The 18,070-nt window shown below is 33.3% G+C and overlaps 1 protein-coding gene across 1 annotated transcript in view; it reads left to right on the top strand.

The window, feature by feature from the left end:
• The window catches only part of ADGRL3 (adhesion G protein-coupled receptor L3), a 777,343-nt gene that overhangs the window by 444,567 nt on the left and 314,706 nt on the right, over positions 1 to 18,070 (top strand). Inside the window, exon 6 of the mRNA XM_081813155.1 lies at positions 15,912 to 16,021. Within this exon, the coding sequence (XP_081669281.1) occupies positions 15,912 to 16,021 (110 nt within the window). The remainder of the gene's footprint in view (positions 1 to 15,911; positions 16,022 to 18,070) is intronic.

Here is an 18,070-nt window from a genome sequence, read left to right as displayed (position 1 = left end):
AGGAGGGCACATTCTGCATGGAGCACTGGGTGTTATGCACAAACAATGAATCATGGAACACTTCATCTAAAACTAATGATGTAATGTATGGGGATTAACATAAGAATAAAAAAAAAAAGAAAAAAAAAACAACAACAATGTATTCTCTCACAGTTCTGAAACCCAGCAACACTGAGATAGCAGCAGGATATGCTGCCCCTGAGACTCTGGATAGAATCATTGCTTGTCTCTTCCTTGCTTCTGATGGTGGCGGTCAGTCTTTGGTTCTCCTTGGCTTGCAGCTCCATCAGTCTAATCTCTGCCTCTGTCATAATTTTGTGTTCTCCCTGGGTATCTCTAGCATTTTCCTCTTCTTAGAAGGACACTATCTGTTGGATTAAGGACCCACCCTACTCCAGTGTGACCTCATCTTCCCTAATTACATCTGCGACAAAGCTAATTCCAAGTAAGGTCACGTCGTGAGATACTCGGGGGTGAGCACTTAATATATCTTTTCTTTTTTTCAGAGAGAGAGAGAGAGTGTGTGTGAGTGCTGGGGGTATGGGGGGTGCAGAGGGAAAGAAAGAGAAAGAATCCTACTCAGGCTCCACACCCGACAGGGGGCTCAGTCTCCCGCCCCTGAAATCATGACCTGAATGGAAATCAAGAGTCAGGAGCTTAACCAACTGAGCCACCCAAGCACCCCAAAACATATCCTTTGGGGGGACACAATTAAACCCATAACAGTGACTCTATGTCACCCTATTTCACTGTCATATACCTGTGCATACATACATCTGTCATTGTACTTAATTCATCATAGGTTAATAACCTGTTGGGGTGTGTATCTCTTCTAATAGATTTCCAGCTCTTCAGAGCATGTGCGTGTCTCATCTATCTTTATTTTCTAGCACAGGACACATAGTAGGCTTTTACTACATGTTAAATGAACAAATCATTGTTCACTATCTAAAAAAAACAGGACTTATAATACAAAAGATTACAAGGATTGATAATGTCACATAATGCTTAACAATCTGATTTTTATAGTCCCATTGCTAAAAAGAGAAAGGAAGTAGGAATACCTTGAATCAGGAACAAAGAGAATTTAGTTCTTTTCCCAGGGTCCTCATTGTTAGTGCAGCCTTGGGGAAATTACTTAATTTCTTCTTGCTTATCTATAAAATACAAATGAAAGAAGTTATAGCTTACAGATTCACTTTCAGGTATTTATATTTTTCATTTTCCACTCTAGAGTCACCCGAGACTTAATTTAATCAGAAAGTAGAGGCTACTTATGGAGAGCCTGATATGTTGTGTTTGGTTTTTAACCTGGAGGAGATGAATGAAGGGTCATGAAAATCAAGTGAAAATTATAAGAAAAGGCAAAACACAGAAGCAATATTGAAGCTGGTTAGGACGGGAGCCTGGAGAAGAGGTGGGGGGCACTCACAGGGCGTGGGGCTGATTGGATGTTGCGAGGGAAGAAGAAGAAAGAGATTCAGGAAGCATTGTTGAATGAATCTGTCGAACACCTTATCAAACGCCAGGTATTGTGCTATAGATGTTAGAATCTAAAATTTCAGACCAGTAGAATGATATTTTTGATAAATACAAGAGGCTCTACATGTCTTTCTCATCATTTTGCATCAGTGAGACCTCTAATGAAGTTACCATACCTTGTAATTATAAAATATTTACATTTCCCTCACTGTTCCCCACTTTATAGTACCTTTGATGTAGGGAAATGAAACCATGTTACGGCTGTTTTACACATGAGTAGAGTAAAACTCAGAAGGATAAGTGGTTTGCTTGCATACTTATTACATTAAAAACGGACTTTTGATTCAGAATCTTAAAGCATGTATTGTGTAATTTTAATCTTACTTTCTCTGACTATACCCACATATATTCCATTCCCTTAACTACTAAAAATCAACAGATATTTCTTAATCCTTACCTATCTTCGGAGATAGATCTACAGTCCTGTAAAGTCAAAAATACTATGTATTTTTGAAAATGCACATGGTTTTAAAGTGGAGCACAATCCTCCCAAACTAAATAGTTTTCTATTTTTGTCTCCGTTAATCGAGAGCATTTTAATGAAGCTGTTCATGAATAAAATCTAATGGCATAGTGATATAAAGATCCCCATATATTAATAATTTTAGTTAATGGCAATCTGGTGTGAAGGAGGAGAACGGAGGTGCATAGTGCTAAGTGGCTTCTTTCTACTGAACTAACATTTCTAAAATGAATCCCGTTGATTAAAAGTGAAACCATGAAGTTTGGAGGTAGAATGCTTTACTTGATTGCCTGTGAGGTTGTTTTATTTTACTTGGAATTCCAAGTGAACGACCTAAAAGAGGCTGGCTGGCTTTCTTTCTCTCTTTCTTTTGAACTCTTATTTTATTTTTTACCTTTTTAATTATTTAATTCTTACTATTTTTAATTAATTGTCATATATCCTCAATTCAGTAACCCAACATTTATTGAGTACCTACACCATCTCAGGTTCTATGTTGTGTTGTCCTGTATATTATTGCTTTTAAGCCTCAAAATATCATTACAGATTGTAATTACAAATGAACAGAAATTGAGGTCCTAAGAGGCTATGTATCTTGTGTTGTTTTTCATAATAGTATCAGTTCAAATGTAGGTTCTTAGTTTAATTCTAGGATACTTTCTATATCACTAATGGTATCTCACCTTTTTAAGTATCTTAAAATTATTTCACATTTCAAGCATTGTCAATAACCTAGATACTTCGTATATTTTGCATGTTTTCCAAAATGTGTATATAATCCATTGTGAATAATACAATATAAATCCATTTAACAATAGTAAGGATAAAATGATCGCTTTCCTTACAGACTTTTTCTTTCTTTTATTTTTTAAAGATTTATTTATTTATTTTTAGAGAGAAAGAGAGAGAGAGGGCAAGTGCTCGAGTGTTGGAGAGGCAGAGGGAGAGGGAGAGATTGAATCTCCAGCAGACTCCCTGCTGAGCATGGAGCCTGACCCGGCTGGGTCTCACAACCTATCCCCCACCCCCATCCCCACTCCTGTCCCTGTCCCCCCATCATGACCTGAACTGAAACTAAGAGTTGGTTGCTCAACTGACTGAGTCACCCAGGCTCCCCTCATTACAGAGTTTTTCAATTAAAAATAAATAAGTAAAACTGCAACTACTATTTTGTAGTAGAATTGTATTTTTTCTTAAAAAAGGAGGGACTATATTTTCTTTAAAAAAACAAAAAAGGACTGTGTTTTTGAAAAGATAGTTTTCCATCAGAGCATTCTACTAATTTATGTGTTAGAATATATATAAATAATGAAGAGTCTAATACATAGTAGGCACATAATAGATATTCATAAAAAACTTTATTTTTTTCTTTTTTTTAAGATTTATTTGTTTTAGAGAGAGAATGTGAATGGGGGGGAGGGGCAGAGGGAGAGAGACTGAGAGAGTGCCAAGCAGATTCCCTGCTGAGCACAGAGCCAGACCCAGGACTCCATTCAAGGCTCGCTCCCAGGACCCTGAGATCATGGCCTGAGCTGAAATCAAGAGTCAGATGCTTAACCGACTGAGACACCCCTTTAGTTTTTATCCTGTGTTTGTTAGTTATCAGAAATATTTATGAAACTTTGTTTCTCTAAAGGAAACAATCCTTAAAGAACAATGTAATGACTATTGAATAATATTGATATTGATTTTAGCTCTCAAGTTTAAGGCAGAAAGGAATGATTGTGTGTATTTCATTATAAACTCTTCTAGACTGAGGCATTAGGCATTCCATACATATTTTATTTATATTTCATATTTGTGATTCTATAATCATAAAGGAAACTAATAAAACATAAAATTGTTTCATCTTGGTTTAGTAATGCAAAGTTCTTCTACTTAAAGTTCAAACTGTATAAAATATTCATTAAATATCTATTCTATTTTTTTAGTTTTTCAAAATACATTGAAAATATCAGTGATATTACAAAATATAATGTAATGAACAAATGGGTACACATTACCCAACTTTTAAAAATGAAATGTATCAGAGATGCCTGGGTGGCTCAGTTGGTTAAGCGTCTGCTTTGGCTCAAGTCATGATCCCAGGGTCCTGGGATTGTGTCCTGCATCAGGCTCTTTGCTCAGTGGGGAGCCTGCTTTTCCCTCTGCCTGCCTCTCTCTCTCTCTCTCTGACAAATAAATAAATAAAATCTAAAAATAAAATAACATAAAATAAAATAGAATTAAATTAAATTAAAATAAAGTGTATCTATGGAGTTGAAGGCTTCTGGGTACCCTTGACCCTGGGTACCCATGGTGTGCTCCTTCTCCTTACTGTCTCTACTTAGGGGGATCCCCATGCGATTTGTGTTCATATCTCTAAGCAAATACAGTTCTGCATTTTTACATTTAATATAGACCGCCTATAAGAAATCTGCTTCTATATTTTATTATTTCTGCTATTAATAATTCCTGAAACAAATTTATAATATCATCTGTATCTGTTTCAGCTGCCAATTTTCAGTTATTGAAAATGGCAATGAAGAAAATACATTATATTTACCCAAGTGTTGCTTATTCTCTTTAAAAATAGTTGTGATACCAGATATTTCCCCTTTTCTCTTCCACCACAAACCTTAAATTGTTGGTGGGTTTCTCAACCATGCATAAATTATGGGGCATATGTCCTAGATAATTCATTCTGTTGGGTTGAGTATTATAACCCCACTTGCCTATATTTCTCTAAGGTATGGAATACGTCCACAACTCTGACAAAGACAAATATAAAACACTCCTGAAGACATTATCTGTCTTCATGATAAAATGTCATAAGTTGTCATCAGTTATTCTAAGATGGATCAACTAACACTGTTATCATTTTAAGGCTGTTAGCAAACTGTAATAGAGTTTATCCAGTTGTGAATGATATATACTAGCTCTCTGGATATTTGACAGGGTTGGTTTCCATTGTGCCAGAATTCTGAGGTGACTTACACCTGTTCATTTTCTCTGGAAAAAGGCTGTATCTCATTTCAGTACCAAAAATAATTATAGTGGTTTAAAGACAGAGAGATGTGCAGCAAATATAGGAGAAACTGAGGGAAATTAACAAAAAAATAACTTCTATGAAAGCTGCATTGTGTCGATGTTACTATGTAAAATTTTAAGAGTTAAAAGGCTATCAAAATATGAAGTAGTCAATATGAATAATCCTGAAAGAGTTCTCATTCTCTTTAAATTTTAAATATGCTTTGGAATGATCATGAAATAACAAATGTTCACTCTATTTTAAAAAGGACATGGGGCACCTGGGTGGCCCAGTCAGTTAAGTCTCTGACTCTTTTTTTTTTTTTCTTAAGATTTTCTGTATTTATTTGACAGAGAGAAAGAGGGAGAGAGAGAGCACACAAGCAGGAGGAGTGGCAGGCAAAGGAAGAGGGAGAAGCAGGCTCCCCGCTGAGCAAGGAGCCCGATGCGGGGCTCGAACCCAGGACCCTGGGATCATGACCTGAGCTGAAGGCAGACATTCAATCAAATGAGCCACCCAGGTGCCCCAAGTCTCTGACTTTTGATCTCAGCTCAAGTCTTGATCTCAGGGTCACGAGTTTGAGCCTGTGTTGGGCTCCATGCTAGGTGTGGAGCCTACTTAAAAAATAAATAAATAAAAATTAAAAGGAGAAAAACTGTTAAGGACTGAAAAGTCACAATTATCCTACATTTCAGTGGTAATTGCTGTTGCTACAACCTTCAGAGCTATTCTCTACATTTACACATGCATAAAGTTATAAAACTGTTTTTTAATATTTTCCTTTTAAATTTTACTATGAAAGCTTTTCTCAGGCTAGTAAAAGAAGAGTTACTTCATATTTTTTTTCTTTTTTAAAGTATTTATTTAAAGTCCAGTTAGTTAAGATACAATGTTATATTAATTTCCTTTGTACAATATAGTGATTCATCACTTCCATACATCACCTGGTGCTCATCACAAGTGCCCTCACTGATCCCCATCACCTATTTATCCCATTCCCCCCCCCCCACCTCCCCTCTGGTAACCATCTGTTTGTTCTCTAGAGTTAAGGGTCTGTTTCTTGGTTTGCCTCTCTCTCTCTTTTTTCCCTTTGCTCATTTGTTTTGCTTCTTAAATTCCACATATGAGTGAAATCATATGGTATTTGGCTAAGTAATATTCTATTGTGTGTGTATATATCTATATATCTATATCTATATATCACATCTTCTTTATCCATTCATCAATTGATGGACACTTGAACTATTTCCATATCTTGGCTATTGTGGGTAATGCTGCTGTAAATATCGAGGTGCATGTACCACTTTGAATTAATATTTTTGTATTCTTTGGGTAAATAATATTGCAATTCCTGGATTGTAGGGTATTTTTATTTTTAGCTTTTTGAGGAACCTCCATGCTGTTTTCCAGAGTGGCTGCACCAGTTTGCATTCCCACCAACAGTGCAAGAAGGTTCCCCTTTCTCTGCATCCTCGCCAACATCTGTTGTTTCTTGTGTTGTTGATTTTAGCCATTCTGACAGGTGTGAATTGATATCTCATTGTGGTTTTGATTTGCATTTCCCTGATGATGAGTGATGTTGAGCATATTTTTATAGTCTGTTGGCCATCTGTATGTCTTTGGAAAAATGTCTATTCGTGTCTTCTGCCCATTTTTTAATTGGATTATTTGTTTTTTGGGTGTTGAGTTTTATAAGTTCTTTTCTATATTTTGGATACTAACCCTTTATCAGATATGTCATTTGCAAATATGTTCTCCCATTCCATAGGTTGCCTTTTAGTTTTGTTGATTGTTTCCTTCTCTGAAGGAGAAGGTGAGAAGCTTTTTATTTTGATGTAGTCCCAATAGCTTATTTTGTTTTTTCCCTTACCTCAGATGACCAATCTAGGAATAAGTTGCTGCCTGTGCTCTCTACTAGGATTTTTATGGTTTCAGGTCTCACATTTAGGTCTTAAATCCATTTTGAATTTATTTTTGTCAATGGTGTAAAAATGGTCCAGTTTTCCCAACACCATTTGTTGAAGAGACATTCTTTTTCCCATTGGATATTCTTTTCTGCTTTGTCAAAGGTTAATTAACCATGTAATTGTGGGCTTATTTCTGGGTTTTCTAGTCTGTTCCATTGATCTGTGTCTTTTTTTTTTTTTTTGCCAGTACCATACTGTTTTGATTACTATAGCTTTGTAATATAACTTGAGGTCCAGAATTGTGGTGCCTCCAGCTTTACTTTTCTTCTTTAAGATTGCTCTGGCTATTTGGGGTCTTTTATGGTTCCATGTACATTTTAGGATTGTTTGTTTCTAGCTCTGTGAAAAATGCTATTGGTGTTTTGATAGTTGTTGCATTAAATGTATAGATTGCTTTGGGTAGTATAGACATTTTAACAGTATTTGTTCTTCCAGTCCATGAGCATGGAATGTCTTTCCATTTCATTGTGTCATCTTCAATTTCTTTCCATCAGTATTTTATAGTTCTCAGAGTACAGGTTTTTCACCTCTTTGGTTTGGTTTATTCTTAGGTATCTTATTGTTTTTGATGCAATTATAAATGTGATTGATTCCTTAATTTCTCTTTCTGCTGCTTCATTATTGGTGTATAGAAATGCAAAGGATTTCTGTACATTGATTTTATATCCTGTGACTTTATTAAATTCGTTTATCAGTTCTAGCAGTTCTTTGATGGAGTCTTTCAGGTTTTCTGTATATAGTATCGTGTCATCTGCAAATAGTGATAGTTTGACTTCTTCCTTGTCATTTGGGATGTCTTTTATTTCTTTTTGTTGTCTGATTGCTGTGGCTAAGACTTCCAGTATTATGTCAAATAATTCAAGTGGTAAGAGTGGACATCCCTGTCTTGTTCTTGACTAAAGAGCAAAAGCTCTCAGTTTTTCCCCATTGAGGATGATATTAGCTGTGGGTTTTTCATATAAGGCCTTTATTATATCGTATATTCCTCTAACCCTACTTTTTTGAGGGTTTTTATCATACATGGATGTTGCACTTTGTAAAATGTTTTTCTGCATCTATTGAAAGGATCATATGGTTCTTATCCTTTCTTTTATTAATATGATGTACCACATTGATTTGAGAATATTGAACCACCTTTTCAACCCAGGAATAAATCCCACTTGATTGTGGTGAATAATTTTTTTAATGTTTTGTTGGATTTGGTTTGCTAGTACTTTGTTGAGGATTTTTGCATCTATGTTCATCAGACATATTGGCCTATAGTTCTCTTTTTTGTGGTATCTTTATCTGGTTTTGGTATCAGGGTAATGCTGGCCTCATCATTTTTAATTACTGTCTAGCATCCCATAATAGGGATGCATTTTAATGTATTTAACCAGACTCATACATTAAAATACTTATATAATATACTTTCAAAGTAAAATACTGTGTTTAAATTCGAAAAAAACACTTTATATGTCTCTTTTTTTAGTAACTGTGCTACAAACTTTATAATGTCTTAAATATGAGGTGTTTTTCATTAGAGAAGGAAACTTGAGAGAATGGTATGATGGATACTGTTGTTCGCCTACCACAGATCCATTCTCTAACCACTCTTCCCTCTTCCTCACCAACAAAATCCTGATTTGTTCATTTTCCTGTAAGGAATGAGGTCCTTCAGAGGAACCTGGGTACCTCTCTGGCCCCATGATGGTGAACTTTCACTGGGCAAAATCAGTCATGTGGGTGCCACTCCCCTTGCAGGATGGTTTTAAGCACAGGCATGTTGACATAGACGTAGACTTTGGCTCCTTTTGGCCAGTGTTCTCTACGGATTTTCTGCTGAGTGCCTTATGTGTAGAACATCCTCACTATTAAAATGAGACACAAGATAGGACTTGACTTTTCTGGATTGTATTATCTCTGTGTAATATCTGCAGATGCAATGGCAATCTTAGGACCATATGACAAAAACCAAGAGAATTTCATAGAATTCAAGCCACGGTCATGACTTTGTTAAATCTCTGAAGTAATCAACTTGTAACAAACCCATCTTCCAATTTTTAATATGTGAGATGTTGCAATCCTTATTTTTAAGCCACTTTTATTTATGTTTGTTGTTTTTTTTTTTTTTTTCAGCTAAAGCATTTTGATACAAAGAAATGTCATAGCATTTCTCTTATATTTATTGCTTTCTGGGGATAGTATAAATCGAAGCAGGTAGGATATATGCTTGACATGTGTCTTTATCTGAGGTCATGACTGGAATTAATATAACAGAGTCAGTCTAACAAGCCCTGGTACCAGAAGTGAGAGATGAAACACCTGAGAGGAACCCATGAAAATTATCGGTCTTCAGTCACTGGCATATGTGGACTTTCTTTCCTAGTTATTGTGTACCATGTCTGTTATACTATACTTACAAAGTATGAAGACAACTAAAATTATTTTTATGTAATATAAATAAAACCTTACTACTGCATTATTAAAAAAAATACGTATGAGGACAGAGTTAGACAGAAAACGTCATTTCCCTCTGCTGTGTGTTCCTGCTTTGGAAGTCTTTTTTTTTTTTTAATTAATTTATTTGAGAGAGAGAGAGAACACAAACTGGGGGGAGAGGCAGAGGCAGAGGGAGAAGCAGACTCCCCGTTAAGCAGGGAGCCCGATGTGGGGCTCGATCCCAGGACCCTGAGATCATGACCTAAGCCAAAGGCAGATATTTAACCGACTGAGCCACCCAGGTGCCCCTGGAAATCTTATTTTTAATATATAAATGTTGTATATACTGTATGCATGCATGCATGTGTGCATACTCACACATGTGGGTTTTCATTTAGGACTTTTTTAAAAGCAAATGTGAGGAAGCCAAAGGCATTTTTCCCTGCTCATCTTATTGTTCCTTTTATAGACTTTCATGTTAACTGACTTTGGTATCCAATGTTAGAAAAATTCCTTTTTCTTTATAATTCTCTTTCTGAAATTTTTATTTTATTTATTTTATTTTTCTCATATATAAATAGCTTGATTTGGAAATGCCACATATTAAAAAAAAAGATTTAACTAAATGGCTCAGTGTAACATTCCTCATCTTAGCCCGGTCATGCAGACAAGACATTTTTGTAGCTCACAGAAGAAAAGAATGCTTTGCAACAATTTGATGAGGGATAATGAAGTAAGTCTGTCTCTGACTTAAAAAAAAAAAAGAGTAAAATAACATAAGTAGTCCTGGAAAATAGATGCATCAATATCCTCATAGCTCTCAGTAAAGTGGACATTGTTTTCACTTAAGAAAAACATGCATATAACATATATGCCTATAAAATATTGCTCCTTTTTATTTAGGAGAAAACGAGCAATATCTCTATTTGCCATTCTTTCAGATAACTAATGCAGACACACACTGATTTATTTTGTTAACCATGCATTGCCGGTAAAGAATGTTCAGCTCTAAAATGCTGCCATACGTAGGTGGTAATAAACCAATACTGATGCAATGCTAGTTATTTTTAAATGAGAAGTTTCTTTATAATTTTACATTGTTATAGCATTCCCATTGTTATAGCATTCAACTACTAGAAGATTACAGCTTAGAAATCATTGGTACAGAACTCAGGACTGAAATGTTTTTCCAAACATTGTTTATGAATATGTTAATTTTACAAGCTAATTTCCATTTATTTTGGACGTATGCTTCTATGAATTGTACTCGTGTGTCTGACATAGCTAATCATTTTATTTTTGGACTGGGCTCCATCAATATTCTATGGATGTTGATGATTATGATAATTTGTTCTATCAAATATTACCCAGAGATATGTGGAATATTGGGAACTTGGACTTCTTTGCAAGATTACCACATTTTGAAATATATTTCTGTATTTTAGAGTATCATTAAGTCAGATTGAAAAATTCAAAGGTTCATAAATTTGTAAATTTGTATTGTAGTAAGGGAATCTGAAAAGGTTTCTATTTTTTTTAAGTTGCCACTGGAAATGTTGAGAATTACCATTTTAAATTGGGTTTTGTCAAAATAAAATTATTTCAGTCTATAAACATGAAATAGTCATTTTTAATTTATTTATAGAGTGGTATTAATAACACAGAAACAAATTCAATTTAATATGTATCAGTGGATTTCATTAACAATTTCTTAATGTTTGATAGTTCATATTTGATAAGGTTTTATGTAGGTCCAAAGTGAAACCATATTCCAGTTCCTATAAAATACTTTAAAATTTACATTTATTTGTCAGGTAAATATAGCTCAATTTCCCATATCTAATCCTTATAATTTAAGAGTGTTACTTTATATGGCTAAAGGAACTTTACATAAGTGCTGAAATTAAGGCTCTTGTGATGGGCAGATTATCCTGGATTATGGAGGTGGGCCTTAAATATAATCACAGGAGTCTTTATAGGGAAGCAAGCAGATCAAAGAAAGAAGAAGGTGATGTCATGTCAAAGTGAGAAAAGGTTACTGTGATGTGGGACCCAAGCCAAAGAATGAGGGGACAGCCTCTAGAAACTGGAAAAAAGCAAGGGAACAGATTCTCTACAGACCCTGCACATGGCACCAATCCTGCCAACACCTTGGTTTTAGCCATGTAAGACTCATTTTGGATTTCTGATGTCCAGACCTCTAAGAGAATAGATCTGCATTATTTTAAGCTGTTAAATTTGTCCCAGGAGCAGCAAGAAAACTAATACAGCATCCTAGTTTCTGCACTCCTCACTAATCACTTTGGTCATGTTTTTACTTGCTTGTATCAAATTACATTTTTTTAATATAAAGGAATGTTTGTGAAATTACATGTAAAAGAATGTAGAAAAAGGGATGCCTGGGTGGCTCAGTTGGTTAAGCGTCTGCTTTTGGCTCAGATCATGATCCCAGGGACCTGGGACTGAGTCCCACATCGGGATCCCTGCTCGACAGGGAGCTTGCTTCTCCCTCTGCGTCCGCTCCCCCTGCTTGTGCTCTCTCTCTCTCTCTGACAAATAAATAAATAAAATCTTAAAAAGAAAGAAAGGATGTAGAAAAAGAGAGACTTGAGGTTGGACAATTACCTTGTGAAACATAGAATGTAGTTTTCATATCTTAAATTGCCACTTAAATTAAAAGTAGACAACATTGCCAAACTCCTTTGCAAATACTTAGGTGTATAGCTACAATATAAAAATGATTTTTTTTTTTTTTTTTTTTTTTTTTTTTTTTAGAGAGGGAGATAAAATGGGGAAGAGGGGCAGAGGGAGACAGAATCTTAAGCAGGCTCCATGTCCAGCAGGGAGCCTGACACAGGGCCAATCTCACAACCCTGAGAGCATAACTTGAGCTGAAATCAGAGTCGGGAGCTTAACTGACTAAGCCACTCAGGTACCCTGAATTTTTTTTTTAATGATGATGATTGATTTTTTTCTCTGATTACTTATTTCTCTTACCATTTGAGTAAGATCTAGATCATTTCTTTATGACATATATTTGTATATGTATGTATATATGTGTATATATATGTATATATGACAAATGTATATGTGTGTGTGTGTATATATATATATATATATATATATATATATATATATATATATATTCATATTCTGCCATGAAATAGTTGCCTTCTCCTTCCCAGGGTTCTAAGTCCAAAACGAATGCCAGATCAGCAGGTCTCTGAGTGACAGGCAGAGAAAAATAAGGAAAGTATAAAAAAGTTGTTCTGTTGATTGACATTGAACAAATTACTGCTTTTATTTATTAATTTTTTTTAGAGAGAGAGAGGGAGGGGGCAGGGCAGGGCAGAGGAGAGGGAAAGAGAGAATCTGAAGCAGGCTCCAGGACTCTGAGATCATGACCTAAGCCGAAATCAAGAGTCGGGCACTTAAGTGACTGAGCCACCCAGGTGTCCCAAAATACTACTTTTTTTATATTGCTGTATTTTATCATGAAAATTTAAAATCTAAAAACTAACCTGTTTTCAGATTTTAAACATTAGAATATTATGATGGTGGTGGTTTTTTTTTTTGCATAAACATATCTTTAAAACATTATATTTACATTAAAAGTAAACAATGAAAAATTCTGAGTTTAAGGCACATGAGAACATTTGATTATTTTATTTCACATTTATCATCTATGATATTTTAGAATGAATTTAACAATTTTGACATCACTATAAATGTATATAAAAGTACTCTTACTGGTGTAAGTTGTTCATTGTTCAATAAGCTTTCATCAAAAGTATAGTTAATTTCATTTTTATTTATAGTAACTGAAGTCATTGAAAAAAGAAGATAGAACCATTAAACTTCTGTTTTTGAAATGTAGTCTTTAAACAATCAATATTAGAATATATAATATACAAGAATAATATTCTAGAGATTATCTACCTTTCTCCCTGATTTTTAAGAATCTTAACTTATAAAGAACATTTAATATGGAATTATTAATAAAATATGGAATTATTTTGAAAAGTTAATGTTTTAAATGCAGAACAATGATGCTAATGACTGCAAATATATTATTGGTATAGCATGTTTTGGTTTATATACCTCTTCACATACACTATCTCATTAGTTGAAAGGCTTATTTGACTTATTTCTGGTTAACATTGAGTAAGATATTTGAGACTCACAAAGGTGTCTAATGTTTACAGCAAATGATCACTTAATTTTCTTATATATACAAAAATAATTAGTATTTTTATAACTTAAATAATGTGTAATATGGAAACTGGTTGGTGCACATGTCTAAATAGGTAAGTGCATAGGTGGATTATTATAGTGTTCATATTATATTTTTTAGTCTGTACAGACAATAACCATTTGAAATCTCTGATTCAAGACCACTTTCTGTGCAACTAACACTTACATAATTGTAAATTTTAACCTTCGCGCCCAATTACTAGAAATCTGTCTGTTGATATAAAACATTGATTGTTTAAATAATAAAAGATGTGTTAGTTGCCCTTCTATATCAGAATATTACAAGAATACACACAACTTCTAAATGAATTTTATTATTGAACTGTAGTAATTAGAATAAAATGTTGATAATAGGGTGTAAAACAACAGTAGATGAAGAAAGAAAGCAATACATATATATATATGTAATATATATATTTCAAATTTGCCATGACTTAATGACTGCAGATCACAAATATTACTTTTACAGAATATTTACATTTTACTAAATTTCATGGTGTATACTTCTTTTATTAATTATTTCTACTTCAAATGTATTCCTGATAACTTTCTTTGACAAATTACAGAAATAACTATAAGTTTTTATATATGCTCATTTTATAAACACCTGAGATTGATTTATGAGGTTTTTTTTTTTCAAGGCATGATGTGAAAATCGTATACCTTAACTGCAAAGAAACATGTATTTTAACTTGAGACATCTCCTTCAAGAAGTTTTCTTTGTAAAAGAGAAGTGCTGCTATTTTTTGAAAGTCTGAGTACACTAACATGGCAAGGTGCCTACTTACAGCATATGTGTGAGAACAGCCATATTTACACTAATGTTATTATACAGGTGTCTAATAACCACCCTCAGACATTAAATCCACACAAGAGAACTTTAGGGACATGTTGATCCTCAGCATTAACTGTTATGCTAAATTGCCGGATAAGTATGGAATATTGACTTTTATTAATCTTCCACTGATCGCGCAGAATATATTTTTCAGCTTACAACATTCACTAATGAATCAATTTTAATGTAGGGACTAAATAAAATCTTCATTAAGGCCAACAAATGGTAGCCTCCAGTAAACACAAAGCATTTTCACAGTAAATCAAACTGAGGTCTGCCGTTGATGCTCCTTATCCTTCCAGTATCAAGGAAGGAAACAGGAGTATAAGGTCATATCAGAGGATGAAGCATCTCGTCAAGAAGGCATAATGGAAAATTCTAGCTGTAAGGTACTATATTTCTGAGATGAATAAACAACATAAAACAGAGGATAACTATAGAACGTCTCATCCTATACCCTTAGTGACAATATTAGAGTTGGAAAAAAACATTGTTTTTTTTTATAGAAGTATCTACCTATCAATAAATTATCAAATCTAGACAATTTCTAAGTAAAATTTACCTTAGCAAAGCCATTCTGAACTTGGGTGTCTTTTTCAACATAAGAATCAATTTCATTATATGTATATTTACCCATGATTAAGTCTGCGTAGCCCAGATTTGTTTAGCCCAATTGCCACAAAAGATGCATAGTTTATATTTCTATCTCAGTAGTGGCTTTTGATTATTCTCTTTGGAGATTTAAAGTTATTTTAAATTATAGGATATTGGCATTTATGAACAGCAATCTGTGAGGTTAGTGTAATTATTTGACTGAACACAGGAACATGATCATCAATACTTAAAAATGGTTTAACTTATGGTGTTAGTAATATGTCAATTTATATAAATTAAATTTAGATATATTTTAATATTCAAATATTAAATTTTTATTGATTTTTTTTTAGGTTTGGCTAAAAGCTTTTCCACATCAATTATATATATATAATTGATATATATATCAATTTTCACTGCCTTTAAAATAGATGTCATGATAATCAGCAAATTTATTTTATAATTTCTAATAAAACTCTGGTCATATTTTCTCAATTTTTTTTTTTAATGTAGTGAGTGATTCCTACCAAACAGTCCTTACCTGTGTTCACATTGGCAATATCCTAAGGACCAGTTAGTGTTGCTTAAGCAGTATTTAACTTCTAACTCAAAATATTAAATTTGTTAGTAGGAGTAAACCAGGTGAATTGATTTTTATTTCCAGTTTTTTTAAGTGTACTACAGATATTTCCTTCATAAGTCTAAAATTCTAAATTGACCAAAACCTTATGTAAAATCTTTGTAACAAGAACCAAATTAATACTGGTGTTAATAATGATTTAACTTCCCATAAATTTCTTATTTCTCCTTTTCTTTTGACTGCAGGTGCAATAACAGAACGCAGTGTGCAGTGGTGGCAGGTCCTGATGTTTTTCCAGACCCGTGTCCAGGAACCTATAAATACCTTGAAGTGCAGTATGAATGTGTCCCTTACAGTATGTATATTCCTATTCTTTTCTTGTGAAAAAACTTTAAGCTTTGTTTTGCATGCATTGACAAAGTATTCTCTATGAAAGCATAAGAATTATCATATATTTTTTACATAATTTTTAAGGACTGGCTAATTAGAATTTTTCAGGATCATATATCTGCCCACCATTGGAATAATTAGATGTTGCCTGCATGATTCTGCAGCATTCATTTTGACTATACATTTCTGTATATCAATACTTATTCTAAAATTTTTCTTAATGCAAGAATATAAAATTTTTAGAAAAAATTTGAAATGAATGGTATGCCAATACTGCATGCCTCTAGGTCCAAGCAAACAGGAAGTGAAAATGAATAATATACTTACATATTATATTATATAAATATTATATATATAATATATAGGCATATATATTATATAACGCTTTATATTGTATTTTTATAGTGGCATAGAAATTGATAAACTTTGAGTTTAATAGAAGCAATTATATCTAATCTACAAGTGCTGTCAACATTTTGAGGATGAGAAATATATTCATCCAGAAGGAACAAACTGAAAAGAAAATACAAAAATTACATGAACTAAAGCTCTCTTCAGAATTTATCTCTTACAGCCTCAAGAAGTTTGTCTTTGCAACTTTTATGTCAGATATGATATATGCCAACCATATATTTTTTCTTCAGGAATAATGAAGAATCAAACAATCAAAACTGGAACATTTTTCTGACTTTTCTACCCAAAGGAAGAATCACCATTTCATAAAAATATTTCTGATCTATTAATTATTCATGGGATTCCTTAGTGAAGATCACTCGGGAAATCCTGCATTCTCACATTTAGATATTCAGTTCATCCCCAAAGTAGAAAACACCTGGGATCACAAATAAATCCCAGGTTCCCACTTCCTTTGACATCTCTGAAGTGAAGTATCTGGAGATCAGCCAGTTTGCTGTGCCAAGAAATAGTTCAAAGCTTGCCTCATTTCTGCTTATTTAAGAAGCAGCACATTACTCATAAACTGTAAGTGTGCATAATCCAATAATAGAGAGCAATTTGGCCAGCAAGAAATGAATTGAAATTTTAAAGTAATAATGAAATCAATCAAGAGAAAATTTCATTTTTGTTTTATTTATCGTGTGATTCATTAGAGAAAGTTTATCTGGTGAAGTTTTAGAAGCTTATTTTCTGGGTTATAAAAGAAAGCATAAGCATATACATTCTATTGAAATCTCAACTGAAGTTATGCTTCTTATACATTGTTATCTTTAGGGACCTTTCTATGAAAATATAAAACTCTTACTGACCAGTTACTGTTCATTAGTGATATTTTAAAGTAATAACATTTGCCTTTTGGAACTTTGACAGTTATATTTGGATTGTATAATAAGATCTTTGTGAATTATGTAGAGTAGCTGTTTCCAAAGGCATTTTATAAAAATTACCATAAGGAATACCTCATTTTTAAAGACAGTTTGAGGAAACTTTCAATCATATTTTTGAAACATGAAAGCTGAAGTAGAAAATGTCAAGCTAGATTTTTTCACAATTTTTAAATATTAAAAAATTTCACAGCTGTCTCTTCAATTTTCTGTATTTCTTCAGAATTTCTTTGAGGACAGCTACTCTAAAATCCTCTGCCCAACTTATTTTGCAAAATCATCTACTTAAATCATTTCAATATAAATAAGAATTTGTGTATACACTTTTGCATAAAAGGAGTATGGTTTACCACACATTTCCTTTCTCTCATAAATTTTCAGAGATGAACAATTCAATTTCTGACTATCCTATGTAAACAGGTTTCTGGTAATCCTTAAAATGTATGGATCACCTTAGATGTATGTCCATTATATTAAAATATTTATCTGATTGTTTTATTAAATAAGAATTATAAACGTAGGTGCAGCCACTTGCCAGTTTACACACTGGTTTAATTTATATAGCATAGCATGATTGCACTTGTTTAAGTATCTTCAGTATGTTTCAATTAAAAGTGTAATGCATAATTGGGAATTCATTCTGTGAATTTAACATGATTTAAAAAAAATACAAA

The sequence above is a fragment of the Leptonychotes weddellii genome, chromosome 2 (assembly GCF_054177405.1).
Source record: "Leptonychotes weddellii isolate Sample4059 chromosome 2, ASM5417740v2, whole genome shotgun sequence".
Taxonomy (NCBI): domain Eukaryota; kingdom Metazoa; phylum Chordata; class Mammalia; order Carnivora; family Phocidae; genus Leptonychotes; species Leptonychotes weddellii.
This window is presented reverse-complemented; position numbering and strand designations above follow the sequence as displayed.